Raw genomic sequence first — 17,326 nt, 5'->3', positions numbered from 1 at the left:
AGTGCTCAATAAATATTTGTTGAATGAACGAGAGTGTGATCACACACAGTCTTGTGACTCATGCCTGGGCACACACAGGAGAGGCCTGCCCTCCCTGGCTTCCCCCACCCCACGGAAATGAAGATCTCTTGATGAATAGGGGGATAACCTCAGGCATAATGCTGCTGACCTGTGGGGGGAGCAGGAGAGTGAGCCCACAGAATTGGCATCTGCACCTGCTGTCCAGAGGGCAGGACACCCAAGCTCCAGGCCCAGAGACACCCTGTCCCACGACCTGGGACAAGCCAGTGAGCTTCTCATCGTCAAGTGGGAGAGGAGACCCCAGCCCCACTATGTTGTGTGCTGTGTGGTGGTGCAATCATGGGGGAAAGGCCAGAACACAGTCAGGTACAGGGTTTAGCCCAAAAGCACCACGCAAAGACTTCAGGCACCATTGCTTTCTTTTTCTCACCTGTATTTTTTAAGAGCTCTGTTTTTCCCAGTTTTATACTGCTCCAAGCATGATGCTAGTGTGGTCACAATAACAAATGACACCCTTTTTAATGGACTGTATTAAAAGCAGCATCCTGCCACTGCGTGCCTCCTTTCAGTGTGCAGGGAGCGGTGTTGTAGGGCAGTGGGTGAAGCCATTGCCTTCAATGTAGGCATCCCACGTGGGCACTGGCTCTCGTCCTGACTGCTCCCTGATAATGCACCCAGACAAGCGGTGCAAGATGGCCCAAGTTCTTGGTCCCCTGCACCCATGTGGGAGACCCTGATGGATTTCCAGGCTCCTGGCTTTGGCCTGGCCTGGCCCAGCCCTGGCCATTGTGGCCATTTGAGGAGTGAACCACCGAATGGAAGATCTCTCTCTGTGTCTCCTCTGCCTTTATCTTTCTTTCAAATAAATAAATCTTAAAGAAAAAAGATATCCAGTGTATAGCCATGTGTTGCTCAAGGACAGGATGAATTCTGAGAAATGCACCCTTAGGCAATTTGGTTATGCAAGCAGCATAGAGTGATGTTATGTAAGTGATCCTTACACAACCCAAGGCAGCCACGATGCCGCTAGGTGACAGAACCCTGTGGGACCACTGTCGTAATGCAGACATGGCCGGCCGAACCATCATCATGTACTGTGTGGCTGTACTGTGTGGCCACTACTCAATCTAGAAGCTTCCAGTCATTTAATGGTCCATGGGTAGGTGATAGAAGACAGAGGCTGATCTGTATCTCTGGGTTGCTACCCATGCAAAGCCTGCTCTTAGGACAGGGACAGTGCGCTACTTACCGGCGTTTTGCAGTGTGGCCGGACAGGTACTGGGAAAACGGCCTGCGGGACGGGAAATGAGAAGGGGGAAGCCCTCAGGACACCCGACTCCAGCTCAGGCTGGTGCAGTGCCTGGTCTACGATCTTCCCCGCTCCATACCCGCCAGCCTCCCTCTCCCTGCTCCCAGCTTACTCCTTTGATGTTAACCACAGCTCCAGGTGGTCCTGGGGGACCTGGAGGGCCAGGTAAGCCAGGTGGGCCCTGTAGAGAGAGAAGCGAAGCTGTTGCTGAGTTCAGGTTGTTGTGAGGAGGCAGCTGCAGCACACTCCCCACCTCCCAGCGTAGGGACCACAGCAAGGAAAGGAGGGGCCCCGGACCCCACCACCTTTTCCCTGGGGTAGGTGGTCCCGTCGTCCACAGAGCACTTCTACACCTGTGACCTGCTGGGGGCCCCCTAGCAGATGGTGGCAGAGCAGCTGCAACTGCCAAGTTGATACCCATGTTTATGGATGCCCAGAAAGGGGAGGTAACCTGCTCAAGGACACACAGCAGCTCTCAGTGGAACTGAGACTGGAACCCAGGTCTGACTCAGGAGCAATGCTTGGTGTACAGCCAGCCTCTCTACCAGTATGTCCCCAGTGTGGAGGCAGGGTAGGGGGTGGGGTGGGGTCCCTTGCAGGACACGGTGGTGGCAGGGTGCCTCATAAATGCAAAAGTCAGCATGGACCCCACAGTAGACTGCAGAGTCCATCCTAAGCCAGGCCAGCCCGACCTCAACTCCAGCAATAATTCCTCCTCCTCCGAGCCACGAGGCTGGGCTCACGGCAGCAGAGCTGAGGCTCCGGCGGGCAGGCACGGAGAGCTTGCCCAGGTACAGACTGAACTGATGGCCGTCGCCGAAGCCACCGGTCTGCCTCCCAGCTCCATGGGCTTGAGGCCAGTACGTCAGACCTGCGGTGTCTCAGGCAAACAGTAAACTGTGCTGCTGGCCTTACAGAGCGGAGCTAGGGTGGCACAGGCAGAAGCAGCCACCGATTACGTTTGCACCCCGGCTTGGTGTTCCTCTCCTGCATGACCTCCTAGTTAAGTGGGGGGGGGGGCTTCACTTCTCTAGGCCCCAGTTTTCTCTTACATTAAATAAGGACCCTGCAGAGTATCTTCTGGGACGGTTATCACCAAGACTACATGAGTCCCTCTCCGCACAGGGTCTGGGACGTAGTAGGTGCTCAGTGAATGCTTGCTTCCTTCTCGTAGACCCTGCTCCCTCCTAGATCCTGAAGCCCCAGCATTTTCCACCTCCTGGGGCTCTGCCTCAGCAGCTGCTCTGACTTTGACCTCACTCACAGGAGCTCCAGAGCCCCCGTGAAGTGAGCAGCCCTGGGACTGCGGGGAGAAGGGAGGAGGGGACGTCACCCTAGAGGCAGAAGACCTAGGATTTAGAAGCACATTCTCCTGAGCGTGCCCGGACCCCCATCTCCCACTGTTCCTCTGGGGTCTGCATGGGGAAGCTGTGCCCCCGAGGTCCTGCAGGTGGATGGCAGCTGGCCCTCACTCATTCTGCCCCCGGGCCCCGTGCTCTGAGTTGGGGGCAGTAGCTGTGGACTCACCGGCATCATGAGCCCTCGATCTCCTTTGGCACCCTTGGGGCCATTCAGTCCTGGGCGACCCTGAAACCCACAGGAGACACCTGGGTCAGCCCCCTGCCCACAGGCCAGCCCGGCCCACGCACCCCCACCCAGGCAGGCTGAGGATCACGGATACCTACAGGCCGTCCGGGGAGGCCAAATTCTCCTTTGTGTCCTGGGGGTCCTTTGGGACCCTAGAGTCCAAACAAACACCAGATTAGAACATGATAGAAACTCAAGGTCCAGGGGAATGGGGGTGCCCATCTGCTCTTGTGGGTGATGGCAAAGAGGAACCATGGGCGGGAGGAAGGAGGACAAGGAACAATTCCAGAACGTCCACCCGCCGGGCCCCTTGGCTCCTGGTCTCTCCTGCTCAGCTAGAAGCACCTGCTCAACCCCACAGCACACCCCACTCTCCCGCAGGTCTACATCCGGGACTCTGCACCCAACCCCCACAGTCAGGGCTAACTGAGGAGCAAGAGGTCAAGTCGTTCAGGGACTCAGCAGCACCCAGGTGACCACTGCTGGGCCAGCTCAGAATGTGACCTTGGCCCCTGACCTCGTGTCCGGAGCTCACCTTCCCCTCTGAGGCAGCCCTGCCTCCTGGCCCCTGCCCGCTCTGCCCAGTAACCTGCTCCTGGATCTGGCTCCTGACTGTTCCGTGCACCAGAGCCTTGCCTGGGCAGCCCAACCTTCAGCTGAGGCCCCAGGGCAGGGCGTCCGTTTCAGTGCTGGCTCCCAGGGCCCACATGCCTCTGAATCCACTGCCCTGGGCAACCGGGCGGGAACCTCACACCGCTGGGGTGCAGCCTACGTGGCCTACAGCACCACCGATACTGTGCTGCTCCCAGGAATCTGCTCCACCCTGGGGCTGTGACTTCTCCTCTTCCAGCAGAGTCCGCCCTGTCTCCCAGAGGAGCGGCCAGTTTTTGCCTGGGGCCCTTCCCTGTCCTTGTTCCTGCTACCATTTGGCCCCGAAAGATGGCAAATAAAGACTGAGCTGAAACGGAGCCTGTATGTAAGCTCCCGTCCCTATGACTCTCACAGGCAAGGCAACGCAAGGACGCGAGGCATTTACAGGGCACAGGCCACTTGGCTGGCACGTTCTGCTGCGAGTCACTCCCAGGAGCCGCTTGGGTCTTGGTAAAAGAGAGACCCAGTCTGTGTGGGCTGGGGCCCGGGGTTCTGCATTTCTACCCCGCTCCTGGGTGTGTGTCCCTGGTTGGAGTAGCAAGATCCTAGTGCGTTTGCAAGGGAGCTGTGACCTGCGCTCACCACTGGGGCCACGGTAGCCTACATGGCACCTTCCTGCAGATTGCAGGGTGGCCCCTCACTGCCTGAGCCTGGCAAGCTGGCACAAGCTGGCCACCATCACTACCTGTTCATGTTTGCCGTGGTATTGCAAGCTAGTGAGTAATGGGTTATGATTAAGACTCTCGCAGTCTGCCTTAGCCCTCAGCTAGGCGCACAGCAACCAAAGGCATTAAAAACGTTTTAAAAGTTGCATCTCAGAGCCGACAGGTCATTCAGCAGGGACACGTCTCTGTGAGAGAAAAGCATGACCCTTTCTCCCCAGCCTGAGGTCCAAATTCTGCCAAACCAGCATCATGGGCAATTCTGGAGCCCTAAATGCGTCAGAGGAATCGAGGGCAGTGCATTCTTGGAGCACGACAGACGGGCCCAATGTAGGGCCTGGCTGGCTGGCCCCAAGTCCCCACTCTGCCACTCAGGTTCTGTGACAGCAGACAGGTTACACAAACTCTGTCAGCCACGGTCTCGCCTATCAAGCAGGGATTCTGAGGCTTGTGAAGACGGATAAGGTGACCCGCATGGAGGTCAGTGCAGGGTCTGTCTGCCCACAGCGGATGCATTACACCTGAACTTGCCTTGTTCCCAGGGGAACAGGGAACGGCAGGGAAGTACAGCAGCATCTATACTCAGGCAATGCCCTCAGCACACGGATGGGAAGACGGGAGTGCGGAGACACACAAGGGCTCGCTCAAGGTCTCACAGCAAAGGACAGGGAGATCCGGGACAGAACCCAAAGGGGCCCCGGGGAGATCTGGGGTTCCTCCAAGGGCTTCCCTGGGCAACTGGCGGTCCTTAGCAGGGGGATGCCCTGCAGCGTACCTGGGAGCTCACCACAAACCCGACTCTTGTCTTTCCTGGACACACAGCGACGCTGCGTGTCTGGCCAGCGGAATGTACTAGAAGTGCTGCTCACTGTTTCCCACCATCTTCTCCCCCTCCCAAGCTCAGCCTGCCAGCCAGAAGACACCAGAGCGACCCTGAGCCCACAGGAAGGCAGAGTCCCAGGAGGAACACACCCTGGGTCCTTGTGTCACCGTCACCCTGCAGAGAGGAGATGCCCCACTGGGAGCCACACAGTGGGCTTTGCAAGCGCGAGGACTAAGCTGCCATTGGGTCCCACCGCTGAGATTTGTACCTGATTGCTGCAACCCTGCCCTTAATACCGCATATTTTATCACCTCCTTCGTATTCCCGCTACTAGGACAACCAAATCTAACAGAACAAGGGTGGGAGAGATGCTTCTAAACCCAGGGCAGACCCCCCCAGATCGCTCCACCTTACCATGGGTCCCGGGGCCCCGTGCACTCCAGGCTCCCCCTGAAACAGGAAGATGACACTTGTCACTCGGAGGCAGAGGCCAGAGCAGACGGCCGCCTTCGGGATCGGGTGCGGAATTACCTTCTCTCCACGTAGCTTTTCCAGATCCACGTCCCCGGTCAGGATGGCACCTGGCTCTCCCTTCTCACCCTGCAATCCAGAGCACCTTCTGATGATGTCGCGCCTCCTCCCACCTCATCCAGAGGGTCCCCAGACCCCTCAGCACTGCCACTGTGATCTCTCGCCTTCATCCTGTCTCCGTGCCCACCCCCTAGACTACTGGTCTCTGTGCTCCTCCCGCCCTGCACTGTCACAGCTTCTGTCCCAGGGCTCAGGCCATGGCCTTTCACGCCCCCCTAGGGCTCCCACAGGTGACCAACCTGCATCCTCACCTCACCCCTCCAGGACCAGCCTCACCCACAGCCCTGTCCCCTCCCAACTCTAGCCAGTTCCAGCTCCCAAAGTATTTGATGGCTTGCTTTCCTAACGACCTGGCAAGATCTGTTCCCCCCAAGAATCTGTATTCTTGTTAAAACACGGAAAGTGGAAACGCTCAGAGGCCTCGTGTCTGCCAACGCCAGGCTCCTGTGCAAACAGTTCAGGTGATCAGGCAAAGAGAACTGAGAAGCTAGGTAAGAGCAGATGGGAAGACTGGGGGCAGGGACACCGGATCCCGGCCCTAATCCTGTCCTAAGCAGAGCCCTCTACTATCTGCGGAGGCTTCTGGGAAGACACGTGTCCCCAGGACAGGGCCGCGGGAGAAACATACAGCACCCTGGGGCCTGGGCTCCAGGCTTCCACACTGGCCCCTGGGGAGCTGGGCCAGGCCACACAGATGCCTTCTTTCACGAGGGCGGGAAGCAGCCAGGGCAGCGGGACCAAAGCAAGCAGAGCAGCCTCTTCTCTCGGTCCCCTAAGCCCACATCCGGTAGTTGGGTCTTACCACTCCACTGGTGAGGCGAGGCAGTCCTGAGCGGGCCAGCAGCCAGGAGAAGCAAGCACACAAGCATTAGAGGCAGAGCGAGAGGAAGCGTGTTCGCTGCACTGGTCAGAGCCCAGCCGCCTGGCTCGGTGCCCGTCCCAGTCGTTCAAGGTGGCAGGGAGTTAGCAGCAGGGGTGGTACCTCCATCCCTCTAAATCCACCTGTGCTCACGACACACTGGAGACAGGGCACTGGAGCGAGAGCTGCTCCTGCCTGCCCCCGCCTCCTCCCAAGCCAGCACTGGCCCAGCCCTGTCCCATCCCATTGGTTCCTTCCTGGCAGATGAAGTGGTCCAAGACATCATGGCCATGAGGTGCTGAGACTCTGCACAGCATGCTGATCCCTGCCTCAGCCCAGAGCTGTGGTCCAGCAGACATGGGGGCCTCGCTGCCCTCCCGTGTGGTGTGGTAGGGACGGAAGGAGAGAATCCTAAGGCTCCTTCCTCCAGAGGGCACGCCCACCCTCCCTGACTCCCTCTGCAGCCCCGCCAGCTCCGCACAAGCCTCCCTTACAGCGGCACATACACCCTGTTTGCCTATTTGTTCCTCGTGTCTTAGCGCCATAGCCCTAGTGCCCAGGACGGGAAATTGGCTGGCACCTCTTAGGGGATCCGTGGCTGAAAGTTGGATGAGTAGAGAAATGGATGGGTGAAGAAGTGACTCCCATCCAGTCTTTGCCACCTGTTTCTGGACATCACTCTCCTCCTTACCTTGAGAACACACCTGGGAAGTTAATTCTAAGAGCCAAACACGGAAGGGTTTGCACCCTGGGAGTTCTTGGGAGGTGCTGTGAATGCTGAATTTTTATTCCGAAGATTTTGGTCCCAGATTGTCACCCAGCCGTAGAACGCTCTCACTTACACTCTCTAAAGATCTGCATTCCTGTTACTCGTTAGTCACACACTCTGACCCAGCAAGCATTTTGGATGTCTTGTGCACGAGGCCCCACACTGGCACTGGAGTTATGGCAAAGGCAGGGCACATTCTAACAGGAGTGGAGTGCCCAGAGAGTGGTTAGGCAAAGCACGGTGCACATGGCTCCAGCATTCAAGGAAGTGCGCCCTCCTCTTTCCAAACCACAGTGAAAATCAATTTCACCCCCTTTGATCATGGAGAAACCTTGAGATTATGAAAGATCCCAGCTGCAGAGTGATTGCTAATGGGACACCATTTTTTTGACATGATGAAGACATTCTAGAATTAGATGGTGGGGATGGTTGCACAAGCTGGTGCATCTACCAGAAAAAGTCCCTAACTTGTACAATTCGAAGCGGGTGAATTTTGTGGTATGTGAGCTATATCTCATAGAAGAGACCTGTCCATAGTTTCTTTCAGCCAACTGGAAACATTTAGCAAATTCCAGAACCTCATCCCACCCAGAAACCTGGGTCCCTCTTACCTGTTCTCCTTTGAGTCCTGGAAATCCAGGCACGCCAGTGTCGCCTTTCGGTCCTCGAGGGCCCTGGAAGGAATTACAGGAGGGTACTTTGTTGTTTGTCCAGACAAAGATGCATGAGCTGATTGGAAAATTGTTTCCTTTCAAAAAGTATAAGAGTAGAGCAAGCTATTTATTCCCCCCAGGTAGGAGAAAGTGTGATTAGCTGTGTTATTTTCTTATCTCCAAGTGGGCCAGGAACTGTGGTCTGATAGATAACGAAGAAGGAGCAAAGTGTTAGGAGGCCTTGGAGGCTTCCTGCATCTTTTCAAAAACGAGATTCTTAAAAATTTGCTTTGTTTATTTGAAAGGCAGAGGGACAGGCAGACAGAGCTCCCTATCTGCTGATGTCACTTTCCAAATGTCCACAACAAAGCCAGGTGCCAGAAACTCAATCCAGGCCTCCCGTAGCGGTGGCAGGGGCTCAACTACTTGAGTTATCACCTGCTGCCTCCCAGGGTGCACCTAACCGGGAGGCTGGAACCGGGAGCAGGGTTGGCAGTAAAACCCAGGCACTGTGAAACTGCCCAAGCAGTGCCGAGTGAGGCCCCTCTGCGACACATCTTTACACGTGTCTTCCTTGCAGCTGGCGAGACAGCCCTGTTACCTGGCCTCTGGTCACTCCAGGCTCCCCTAGTCCGTCCTGCAGCCTCCCACCTTCCAGGACCCCCTCCCCGTCTCTGGCTCCCCGCTTGCCTATGAGATGAGATCCAAACGCCGTCACCAGATACTCCGACCCATCCCAGCAGACCCCTGCCCCTCACCTTCCACACCACTGGAGTCCATGCCTTCCCCAGCCCTCCCTGCTCCTGCCACCCCTGCAGGAGTGCCCAGCCACCCCTCGCCAGAGCCAGACACCACACCCCCAGCCAGAGGCGTCCCACCTCCAGCAGACCTGGAATGTCTGTGACAATGACTCATGCAGCCACATATGTCTGCCCCCAAAAGGCATTTCAACACTTGATTGCTACCTAACTTTCACAGGTCTTGGCTTGCCCTCTGGGGGAAAGGGTGAGTTACCCGTTGGAACAGCGGCTTCCAAATCTCTGTTCTTGGTAGATTTTAGCTGTGAAACGTTTTACTTTTTTTTTTTTTCAAATACAGTCTTAAATGAAAACCCAACGTTTCAAATACTCCAAATGGAGCCTCCGCTATCAGTGGTTGGTGGTCTGGAACCTGCCTGTTTAGCCCCCTGCTTACTGCCTGCAGGAGTCCGGGAGGGTCTTCACAACCACAGAACCACTCATCTGGAGGACAGTGTGGTCTGAAACATGCCCAGGTCTGCAGCAGCCAAGCTGGGGCTGCAGTCAGAGGGCTGGCCTCTTCTGCTAACCAAGAGGTCATCCTGTGGCTGGCTCGCTCTCTCGCTCTCTCTCTTTTTCTCTCATGGCAGAGAGACAGAGAGGGTAAGAGAGAGGCAGAACTTCCCTATCTGCTGGTGGCTCTCTAAATGTCCACCACAGCTGGGGCTGGGCTGGGGTGGAGTCAGGAACACAATCCACATCTCCCATTGAGTGGCAGGAACCCAATTACTAAGACACCACCTGCTGCCTCCCGGGGTCTGCATTAGCAGGAAGCTGGGGTCAGGAGCCGGAACTGGGAGTCGAATTCAGACACTCCAATGTGAGACATGGGTGCCTTAAATGCTAGGCTAGGGGCCGGCACTGTGGCGCAGGGGGTTAAAGCCCTGACCATATGGGCGCTGGTTCCAGTCCCGGCTGTTCCTCTTCCAATCCAGCTTGGGCCCCTGCACCCATGTAAGAGACCTGGAAGAAGCTCCTGGCTTCTGGCTTGGGCATAGCCCAGCCCCAGCTGTTGAATCCATTTGGGGAGTGAACCAGAGGATGGAAGATCTCTCTCTGTGACATAGACATTCAAATACATTAATAAATCTTAAAAAATGGGGGGAAAGGGCTGTGCAGTCATGAAGATGGTGCAAGAATGTGGGCACACAGAGACAGAAAAAAAAAAAAAATGCAGGTCAAGGGGCCGGTGCTGTGGCGCAGCGGGTTAAAGCCCTGGCCTAAAGCGCCGGCATCCCATATGGGCACCGGTTCAAGACCCGGCTGCTCCACTTCCCATCCAGCTCTCTGCTATGGCCTAGGAAAGCAGTAGAAGATGGACCAAGCTCCTGGCTTCAGATTGGCACAGCTCCGGCCGTTGAAGCCAATTGGGGAGTAAACCATCAGGTGGAAGACCTCTCTCTCTCTCTTGCTGCCTCTCCTCTCTGTGTAACTCTGACTTTCAAATAAATAAATAAATATTAAAAAAAAAAAAAAAAGCGCAGTTCAAGTGGAGAAGAGACAGAATGAGCAGAGCCCAGGGCCCCGGGGCAGGTGGTACTTACTGGAAATCCCGGCAGCCCAGGCAGCCCGTCAGGCCCCTGTGACACAAAGACAGAGCAGCTGGGTCAGCAGCAGCATGTGCAGAGTCACAGGATCCCTGTGCCCCGGGGCCCTCCCCCTCCCCGCACCTTCCTAAGGCCTGAGCCTGCTCCTGCGCAGCAGGGCTCCCTGTCCCATTTTGCAGGGCAGGCTGAGGAGGGGAAGGAACCGAGCAGGGCCCGACAGAGCCAGCCGGTTCCAAAGGCAGACTGCACCCAGCCTCCCAGAGCCCCCACGTCCTGGGCAAGAACTCCGGTGGCCTCTCCTCCGAGAACTCACTGCCCATTTGAGATCCCTGGGGGTGGCGGGCATGGTGCCAGTACTCCAGCAAATACGCCCTGAGGGATGGGCTCGGAGGAGCTGGGCTATTGCAGGTGGATGGGGGGTGCGTGTCAGTGGGGCTCAACTCATTCCCTTTAGCCGGGGGAGAATCTTAAGGGAGCAGGCATTTTAAAGGACGCAGGATGCAGACAGCTTGTGCTTCACTCCACTGGGGCCAGGATCTTCCTTCCTAATAACTCCAGACACCTGCAGCTGTTAAAGGTGTATGAACTTGGTATATGTAAATGTACGCGTGCATTTGTGTCTGTCTATCCATCTATGTATCTATAGAACTAAGTAGCAATGAAATTCTCAGTGCACTGCACCTATAGCAAGGTAGAAAATCATAAGGGTGACAGCCAGGACTTGAGTCCTCCTAGGGAGGAGCTGCCAAGCTAGGGAAAACTTCACTCAGCTCTGGGATGCAGGGTCCCCCTATGGGCCTGGATTGGCCGAGGGACAGTGACTGGGAAGGGTGTGGGGAAGAGGAGGAATGCGGGAGGCACAGGGCTGCAGGCAGACAGCTCGGGCCTCCTACAACACACATGCCCAGCCTTGGGGTTTAGGCCATCTGTGTTTTGCTCAGTGTCAACCCCCCTAACACCTCCTACCTCCAGGAGTTTGGGGAAACCAAAGACGCTCTGGGAATGGACTTCTGTTTGCATGTTAGTTTAAGATTTGATTATTGAGGTGTCTTGTTCATTTCCGTAGAAATCAAGGGCAGGGAGCAGGACTGGGCGGGGTGGGGGGGTGGGGGGGGTGGGGGGGGAGATGGCCCAGAGACAGCCGTCCCTTTGCAGAAAGCTAAACGGTGGCGCAGCAGCTGCCCAGACATTTGCAGCAATCTCGGGGCGGGCCTGGCATCTCCCCCGGATGTGGATGGTTGGGATTTGGGTCAACCTCATGGGCATGTGCAGAGGTGGTAGCCCCGGCAGGCATCTGGTTGCCCAGCTGTGGAAGCGGGGCCTCTCCATGTGCAAAGAGGTTTCGCACGCCTCGCCTTCTACAAGCTGTGCACAGACTGGAGTGACACCAGCCGAGAAGAGAACTAGAGGCTAAGAATGGGTGTGGTGCTGACAGGGCCGGGCGCCCCAGGCCTTCTGAGACCAGAGCTCCTCCTCTCTGCTCCGCACCACCAGCAGGGGCTAGGAGACGCAGGGGACTTATTGCACAGGCTGAGGGGGAGGCTGCCTTCCTCTCAGGCCCAGGTGTGCCGTGGGCCAGCTCCGTGGACTTGCAGAAACCCTGTGACTTTGTCTGTCAGTCTCCTGATCCCTAAAATGGGGCTGGAATGACCGAGGCCGGCTCCACACCGCCTTGCGCTCTGGCTTCCCCGGGAGCAGGACGCTAGGTGTCGCTTGGCTCTCCCTGTTCTGGGAAAATGAGGTCACGTGACTAACAGCCGGCCAAAAGCATTGCATTGACACCTGCTTGCTACTGAGCCTGCTCTGGTTTCCAGTCCAGGTAGTTCTGGTGCCTGGGACAGGACCCTTCCACTGCATAGGACAAAACTCCCTTTGTGACCACATGACTGGGACAGCAACTCTGCGCATGTGCAAGGTTCTCTTCCTGGCCCCCTCGGATGTAGTCGAGCTGAGTGCTTCAGGAGCAACAAGGAATTCAAACCAGCCTGGCTTAGCCTCTGCAGGGTTGGAAAGCCCATCCAGGGCGGCTGTGGATACACACCGGAGGCCCCATGAGCTCAGGAATGTCCGAGAAATTCACGGCTCCGTGGGTGATGTTGATCAAGGACTGAAAAGAGGGAAAGCAGACAATGAGGACAAAGGTGGCATGCATTCCGCCTTGCTTCTGGCAGGGCGGCCTTCACGGATGTCACCCCGCACGGTGGCACACGGCACACACTGAGGACACCCCCAGGCCAGCCCTCCCACTTTTATGAAACAGCTCTGGGCTGCCTCAGCACTCCCCTCCCATAATTGATGTAAAAGTCACAAGACATGCCTGTCTTCTCTCTTTGGCAATCTTTCGACATAGATGTGTATATGCAAAAGCATGCGCCCCTACAAGCATGTGTGTGCAGGGAGTGTGTGCGCGTGTGTTCATGGGGGTATCTGATATAAATGGCATCACTCTGTAGTATTCCTCTGCTTGCTTTTTTCGCTCCACCATATTGTGTGCAGATCTTGCCATGTGGAATTTTGGAGGGTGGGTATTTTTAGTTTTAACCGACTGCCAAAGAGCCTTCCCGACGGGCCGTACAATTCACACTTCCAGCAGGAGCGCCTGAGACGCCCTGTGTGCCGACATGCTGACCCATACTTTACTTGCTGTAATTACACCTTTGCCCCTGCTAACGTCATTGAGCCTTTCCCTGGGTATTCGGGACTTCTTGTCCTGTGCTGTCTGCCAGCACGATGCGACTTCTCTCAGAAGAGCCAGGGTTTTTCACAAATGTGACAGCTCAGGTTAAGTGGCCAGCGAGCTGGGCCTCGCCCACAGTCTGGCCTCCTCTCCCCACCCCAGCCCACCCCCACCCCAGCCGGGCCACTCACAGGGCTGCCAACTGTGGCCTTGGCCCAGGTGTTCCTGCCACCCCAATCCTGGAAGCCCCGGCCTCCGTGCCAAGCAGGTGTAAGGAACCTTTTTTTCCTGCCCAGAGCCATTTGGATATTTATAACATCATTTGCAAACCATAGTAAATTATCAATGTAAAAATTAGCCTGCTGGGGCTGGTGTTGTGGCATAGTGGGTAAAGCCACAGCCTATGACACCTGCATCCCATATGGGTGCTGGTTCAAGTCCTGGCTGCTCTGCTTCTGATCCAGCTCCCTGCTAATGCTCCTGGGAAAACAGTGGAAGATGACCCAAGTGCTTGGGCCCCTGCATCCACGTGGGAGACCCAGAAGTTATTTCTGGCCCAGCCCCTGGCTGTTGCAGCCATCTGGGGAGTGGATCATAGGATGGAAGATTGATCTCTCTCTCTCTCTCTCTAACTCTGACTTTCAAATAAATAAATACTTTCTTTTTTAATGAGCCTGTTACAGATTTATAGATTTCAGATCCCACAGACAATTGCTTTGGAAGGGCCAGCCAGACCAAATGTGTTCATATCTGTGGGCCTTATCTGGCCCACAGGCTGGACATTGCCCACCCCTGCGGCATTCGCAGTTTTCTAGTCCCCGTTCAAAGACACTTCCTCCAGAAAGTCCCCCTTGATTTCTCAAATCTGGAACTGTCTTTCCTCCCCTATTCTCCCGCTTGTGATCCTTTGCAAGGAAGAGTTACAGTAACAGTTCTGCTGCAGCAAGTCTGGCCACACGGGGGCTCCTGGAAGGCGGGAATTGTGTCTCGCTCGTCTTGATACCCACAGGGCCCGGCACGGACCTGGCGCAGAGTCTGTGCCCGTGAGTATTTATGTCCAGATGCTCAAAGAGAATGAAGGGACATCGACACTCCATCAGTGAGCGGTCACTGAGCCTGCACGTCGGCCAGGCAGCGGGGGGACAGCAGCAAAGCCGGGCCACGATAGCCATTTCCACAATGAACAAAACCCCGTCCGTGGTTTCCCTGTCGGACAGAGCTCTCTCCACGGTGGGTGGAGGGTTGGAGGCTGGCTACTTTTAGTTTTAACAGAGCTGTCCCAAGAATCCAGTCAATGACATTCCCTCCCACAGGAAAGCGGCTCCTGAGTGTGACCCTGGCTGCTCGCGGCCCCTTGACTCCCTCCCTGGAAGGTGGCAGGTCCTTCCTGGAGGGCAGCTTGGGGAAGCTTACCTGGGCACGCTCAGCCCACCCCGGCCCTCCTCGCCCTTGGGGCGCCCGCGTGCCCAGTGACAGATACGCGAGTCTGATTCTCGGGTCTCCTTAGCGAGAACACTGTGCTCCTGCTGGGCACAGGCTGCCATGGTGACCTTGATCTTGATCCTCCAGCACCCCCCCCCCTTCACCTGTGACCTTGTTTCCCAACTTGGCCAGAGCCCGCCAGGGGAAGAAGGGCACTGCTTACTCAGGGCTTCCTCAAAGATCCCGTCACCTCTCATGCTCCTAGGCTTCATTGACCCTAAATGCTGCCAGAGGAGAGGGTTCTGGAAGTCCCCTGTGAGAAAACAGTGGCACCCGAGTAGGGACAGACAGGTGTGGCTGCTGGCACGTGGAGGCCCCGACACCAGAGACCGCCCCTATGGCCCCCATAACTAGCGGCCCCAAAGCCTTGAGGTTGTGCACAACCTCTTGTCCGATTGAGCAAAGCTGGGAAACACGTGGCCAGCTCTGACCGGGATGACACTCACAGCAGACAGGACCTCGACGCGCCCAGGGGGCCCCCTAGGCCCAGGGGGCCCCACAGTGCTGGTTCCATCCTTGCCTCTGTCACCCTGGTTAAAGCAGAGAGGAGAAAATAAAATGAAGCTCACTGCACATGGCTAATGCCCCTGGCACCAGCCTGGAGTTCCCGCCACCCTGCCCGGCAGCTGGGGGCCTCACCTTGGGTCCCTGGTCTCCCTTTTCTCCTTTGGGACCCTGGAAAAGCAAACAAGCAGACCTGTCAGTTTGTTCCGGGTTTCTTCCATCCACTTTGCCCACCCTGCTCCTACCCGATTGTCTCTCCCTGGGCTCTCACAATGATTTTACACTTCCTTTTTTTTTTTTTTTTTTTTGACAGGCAGAGTGGACAGTGAGAGAGAGAGAGACAGAGAGAAAGGTCTTCTTTTTGCCATTGGTTCACCCTCCAATGGCCGCTGCGCGCCGGCGCATCGCGCTGATCCGAAGGCAGGAGCCAGGTACTTCTCCTGGTCTCCCATGTGGGTGCAGGGCCCAAGCACTTGGGCCATCCTCCACTGCACTCCCAGGCCATAGCAGAGAGCTGGCCTGGAAGAGGGGCAACCGGGACAGAATCCGGCGCCCCGACCGGGACTAGAACCCGGTGTGCCGGCGCCGCAGGCGGAGGATTAGCCTAGTGAGCCACGGTGCCGGCCTCTCACAATGATTTTGTCTAAGACAATGGAGCAGGGGAGGAGGGGAACAGTCCCCTTCCAGAGCCAGAAGTGAGGGACGCACCACAGATAGCGAGAGTCAGAGGCCCCCTCCAAGCACCATGCCCACTCCTCCTGACCCTGTGGCCCTTGGGCCGGGGGTGGGGGGCTGCTCCGTCATTCATGGAGGGGCCGTGCTGCTCCCCTCCCCCGAATGGGAGTGTTCAGCTCTGGACCTAATTTGGCAAAGATAATGAGATCCTTGGGCTGGTCCTTATGAGAGCTGGTGTCACGGCAGAAAGGAGCCGGCACCTGCCAGGGCTGGATGCCCTGGGCAGGGGTCCCGGTCAGGAGCACGAGGCTGGGGAGAGGGGCAAAGAGGGAGTGGTGCATGGGACAGCAGAAGGGAGGCAGCAAAGCAGAGACAGGGGAGGGAAGGAGGAAGGGAAGGAGGGAGAGAGAGAGAGAAAAAGACAAATGATGTCTTATGCAAAATTCTGGGTTGGTGCTCATTCAAAGCAGCTAGGCTCCTCCCCCTCACACAGCAGGGGGCTGGGAGCGCAGAGCAAGGGGCGGGGCCAGGGTGGCGTCCCACAGCCTGCTCACTCCAGCATTGCCAGCAGCACATCTTCACAACACAGGCTTTCTAAGCCAACCTACACTGGAAGCCGTGGGGCCGAAGAGTCGGGGTTCACTCAGCAGCCTGACACTTCCGGAGCCTTCGGTATCCTAGGGAAGGAGGGAGAAAGAACCTCAGGTCCAAGTCCAGGTGTGGTGCTGGCTGGGACCTCTGGGGGGAACGTGTCCCTCCACTCAGCGTCCAGTAAGCTGGACTGTCCCGTGGCCCTTAGCATGTGTCATTACCCATAGAAAGGAGGAAAAGTACCTCGAATCCGGGTCCCATGGTACAGCCAGGGCCTGGGGGCCCTGGGGGTCCAGGAGGCCCTGGGGGTCCCATGACCCCAGGAGTGCCGACTTGTCCGTTTTTCCCAGGGGGTCCGGGTAAGCCTCTGTTGCCAGGGTCACCCTGTAAGGAAGAGGACAGGCTGATGCCCCAGCCCCAGGTCACTCGAGGAAGGCAGAGCATGTTTCCCGAGTGAGGAAAGTCCTCCGTGAACTTAACGGGGTTGACAAATTCTCCGATGCGCACCGCTCCATGGCACAGAAACAGCTGCTCGCTAATTGACACTGCACTTGGAGAGCAGCCAGGGCACTCACTGGAGTGCAGGTGCAGGGAGCAGGTGTGCCAGGGGAAGACATCCCAAGGGCATTCACACACACACACACACACACACACACACACACACACACACCCCACCGCCCGCAGCCCAATGGCCAATGACAGGAAACCCAAAGAAAGGGCAGGGAGAGGGGGGCGGTCTCTTTTTACCTTCTCGCCAGCTGAGCCAACAGGTCCTCTTGCTCCCTGATAGACAAAAACAAGGGCCAACTGATGTGGGAGCAGACTGCAAAAAGTTCATGGAAAAATGCAATTGAAAGGGAAGTTTGTGGATTGGCCCAAAAAAATGGAAATCCACTCAGTGCTCTCAGAATGCACATTTCCTGTGAACTTTTTGAAGGGCCCTGGTATATCTCGTTACAAGGCAGAGTCATGAGCCGTAAAGTAACGGGATATTAATAACAGGGGACTCTCTCGGTCTGGGTGCTGGCTGGCGTCTGTGAGTTGAGCGCATTACAGGAGGTGCTGAGAAAGTCGTGCTGAAAGCTTGGGAAATCCACTTCCCGATGATTAAATCATCACTCCCTCAAG

At 56.6% G+C, this 17,326-nt stretch overlaps 1 protein-coding gene across 1 annotated transcript in view; it reads right to left on the bottom strand.

Annotated features, from left to right (window-relative positions):
* COL15A1 (collagen type XV alpha 1 chain) overlaps positions 1 to 17,326 on the bottom strand; it is a 110,667-nt gene that overhangs the window by 16,629 nt on the left and 76,712 nt on the right. The window contains exons 18-31 of the mRNA XM_089301025.1: positions 16,946 to 16,981; positions 16,442 to 16,582; positions 16,216 to 16,284; positions 15,068 to 15,103; positions 14,875 to 14,958; positions 12,311 to 12,376; positions 10,267 to 10,302; positions 7,884 to 7,946; positions 5,585 to 5,653; positions 5,468 to 5,503; positions 3,016 to 3,069; positions 2,858 to 2,917; positions 1,443 to 1,511; positions 1,271 to 1,312 (exon numbers count right to left, since the gene is read on the bottom strand). Coding sequence (XP_089157151.1) covers positions 1,271 to 1,312; positions 1,443 to 1,511; positions 2,858 to 2,917; positions 3,016 to 3,069; positions 5,468 to 5,503; positions 5,585 to 5,653; positions 7,884 to 7,946; positions 10,267 to 10,302; positions 12,311 to 12,376; positions 14,875 to 14,958; positions 15,068 to 15,103; positions 16,216 to 16,284; positions 16,442 to 16,582; positions 16,946 to 16,981 — 861 coding nt within the window. The remainder of the gene's footprint in view (positions 1 to 1,270; positions 1,313 to 1,442; positions 1,512 to 2,857; positions 2,918 to 3,015; positions 3,070 to 5,467; positions 5,504 to 5,584; positions 5,654 to 7,883; positions 7,947 to 10,266; positions 10,303 to 12,310; positions 12,377 to 14,874; positions 14,959 to 15,067; positions 15,104 to 16,215; positions 16,285 to 16,441; positions 16,583 to 16,945; positions 16,982 to 17,326) is intronic.

This window comes from Oryctolagus cuniculus, chromosome 1 (genome assembly GCF_051225735.1).
Source record: "Oryctolagus cuniculus isolate XC-2025 breed Fujian yellow rabbit chromosome 1, ASM5122573v1, whole genome shotgun sequence".
NCBI lineage: Eukaryota > Metazoa > Chordata > Mammalia > Lagomorpha > Leporidae > Oryctolagus > Oryctolagus cuniculus.
The sequence above is the reverse complement of the archived record's forward strand: the minus strand, read 5'-3'. Positions and strand labels throughout refer to the sequence as shown.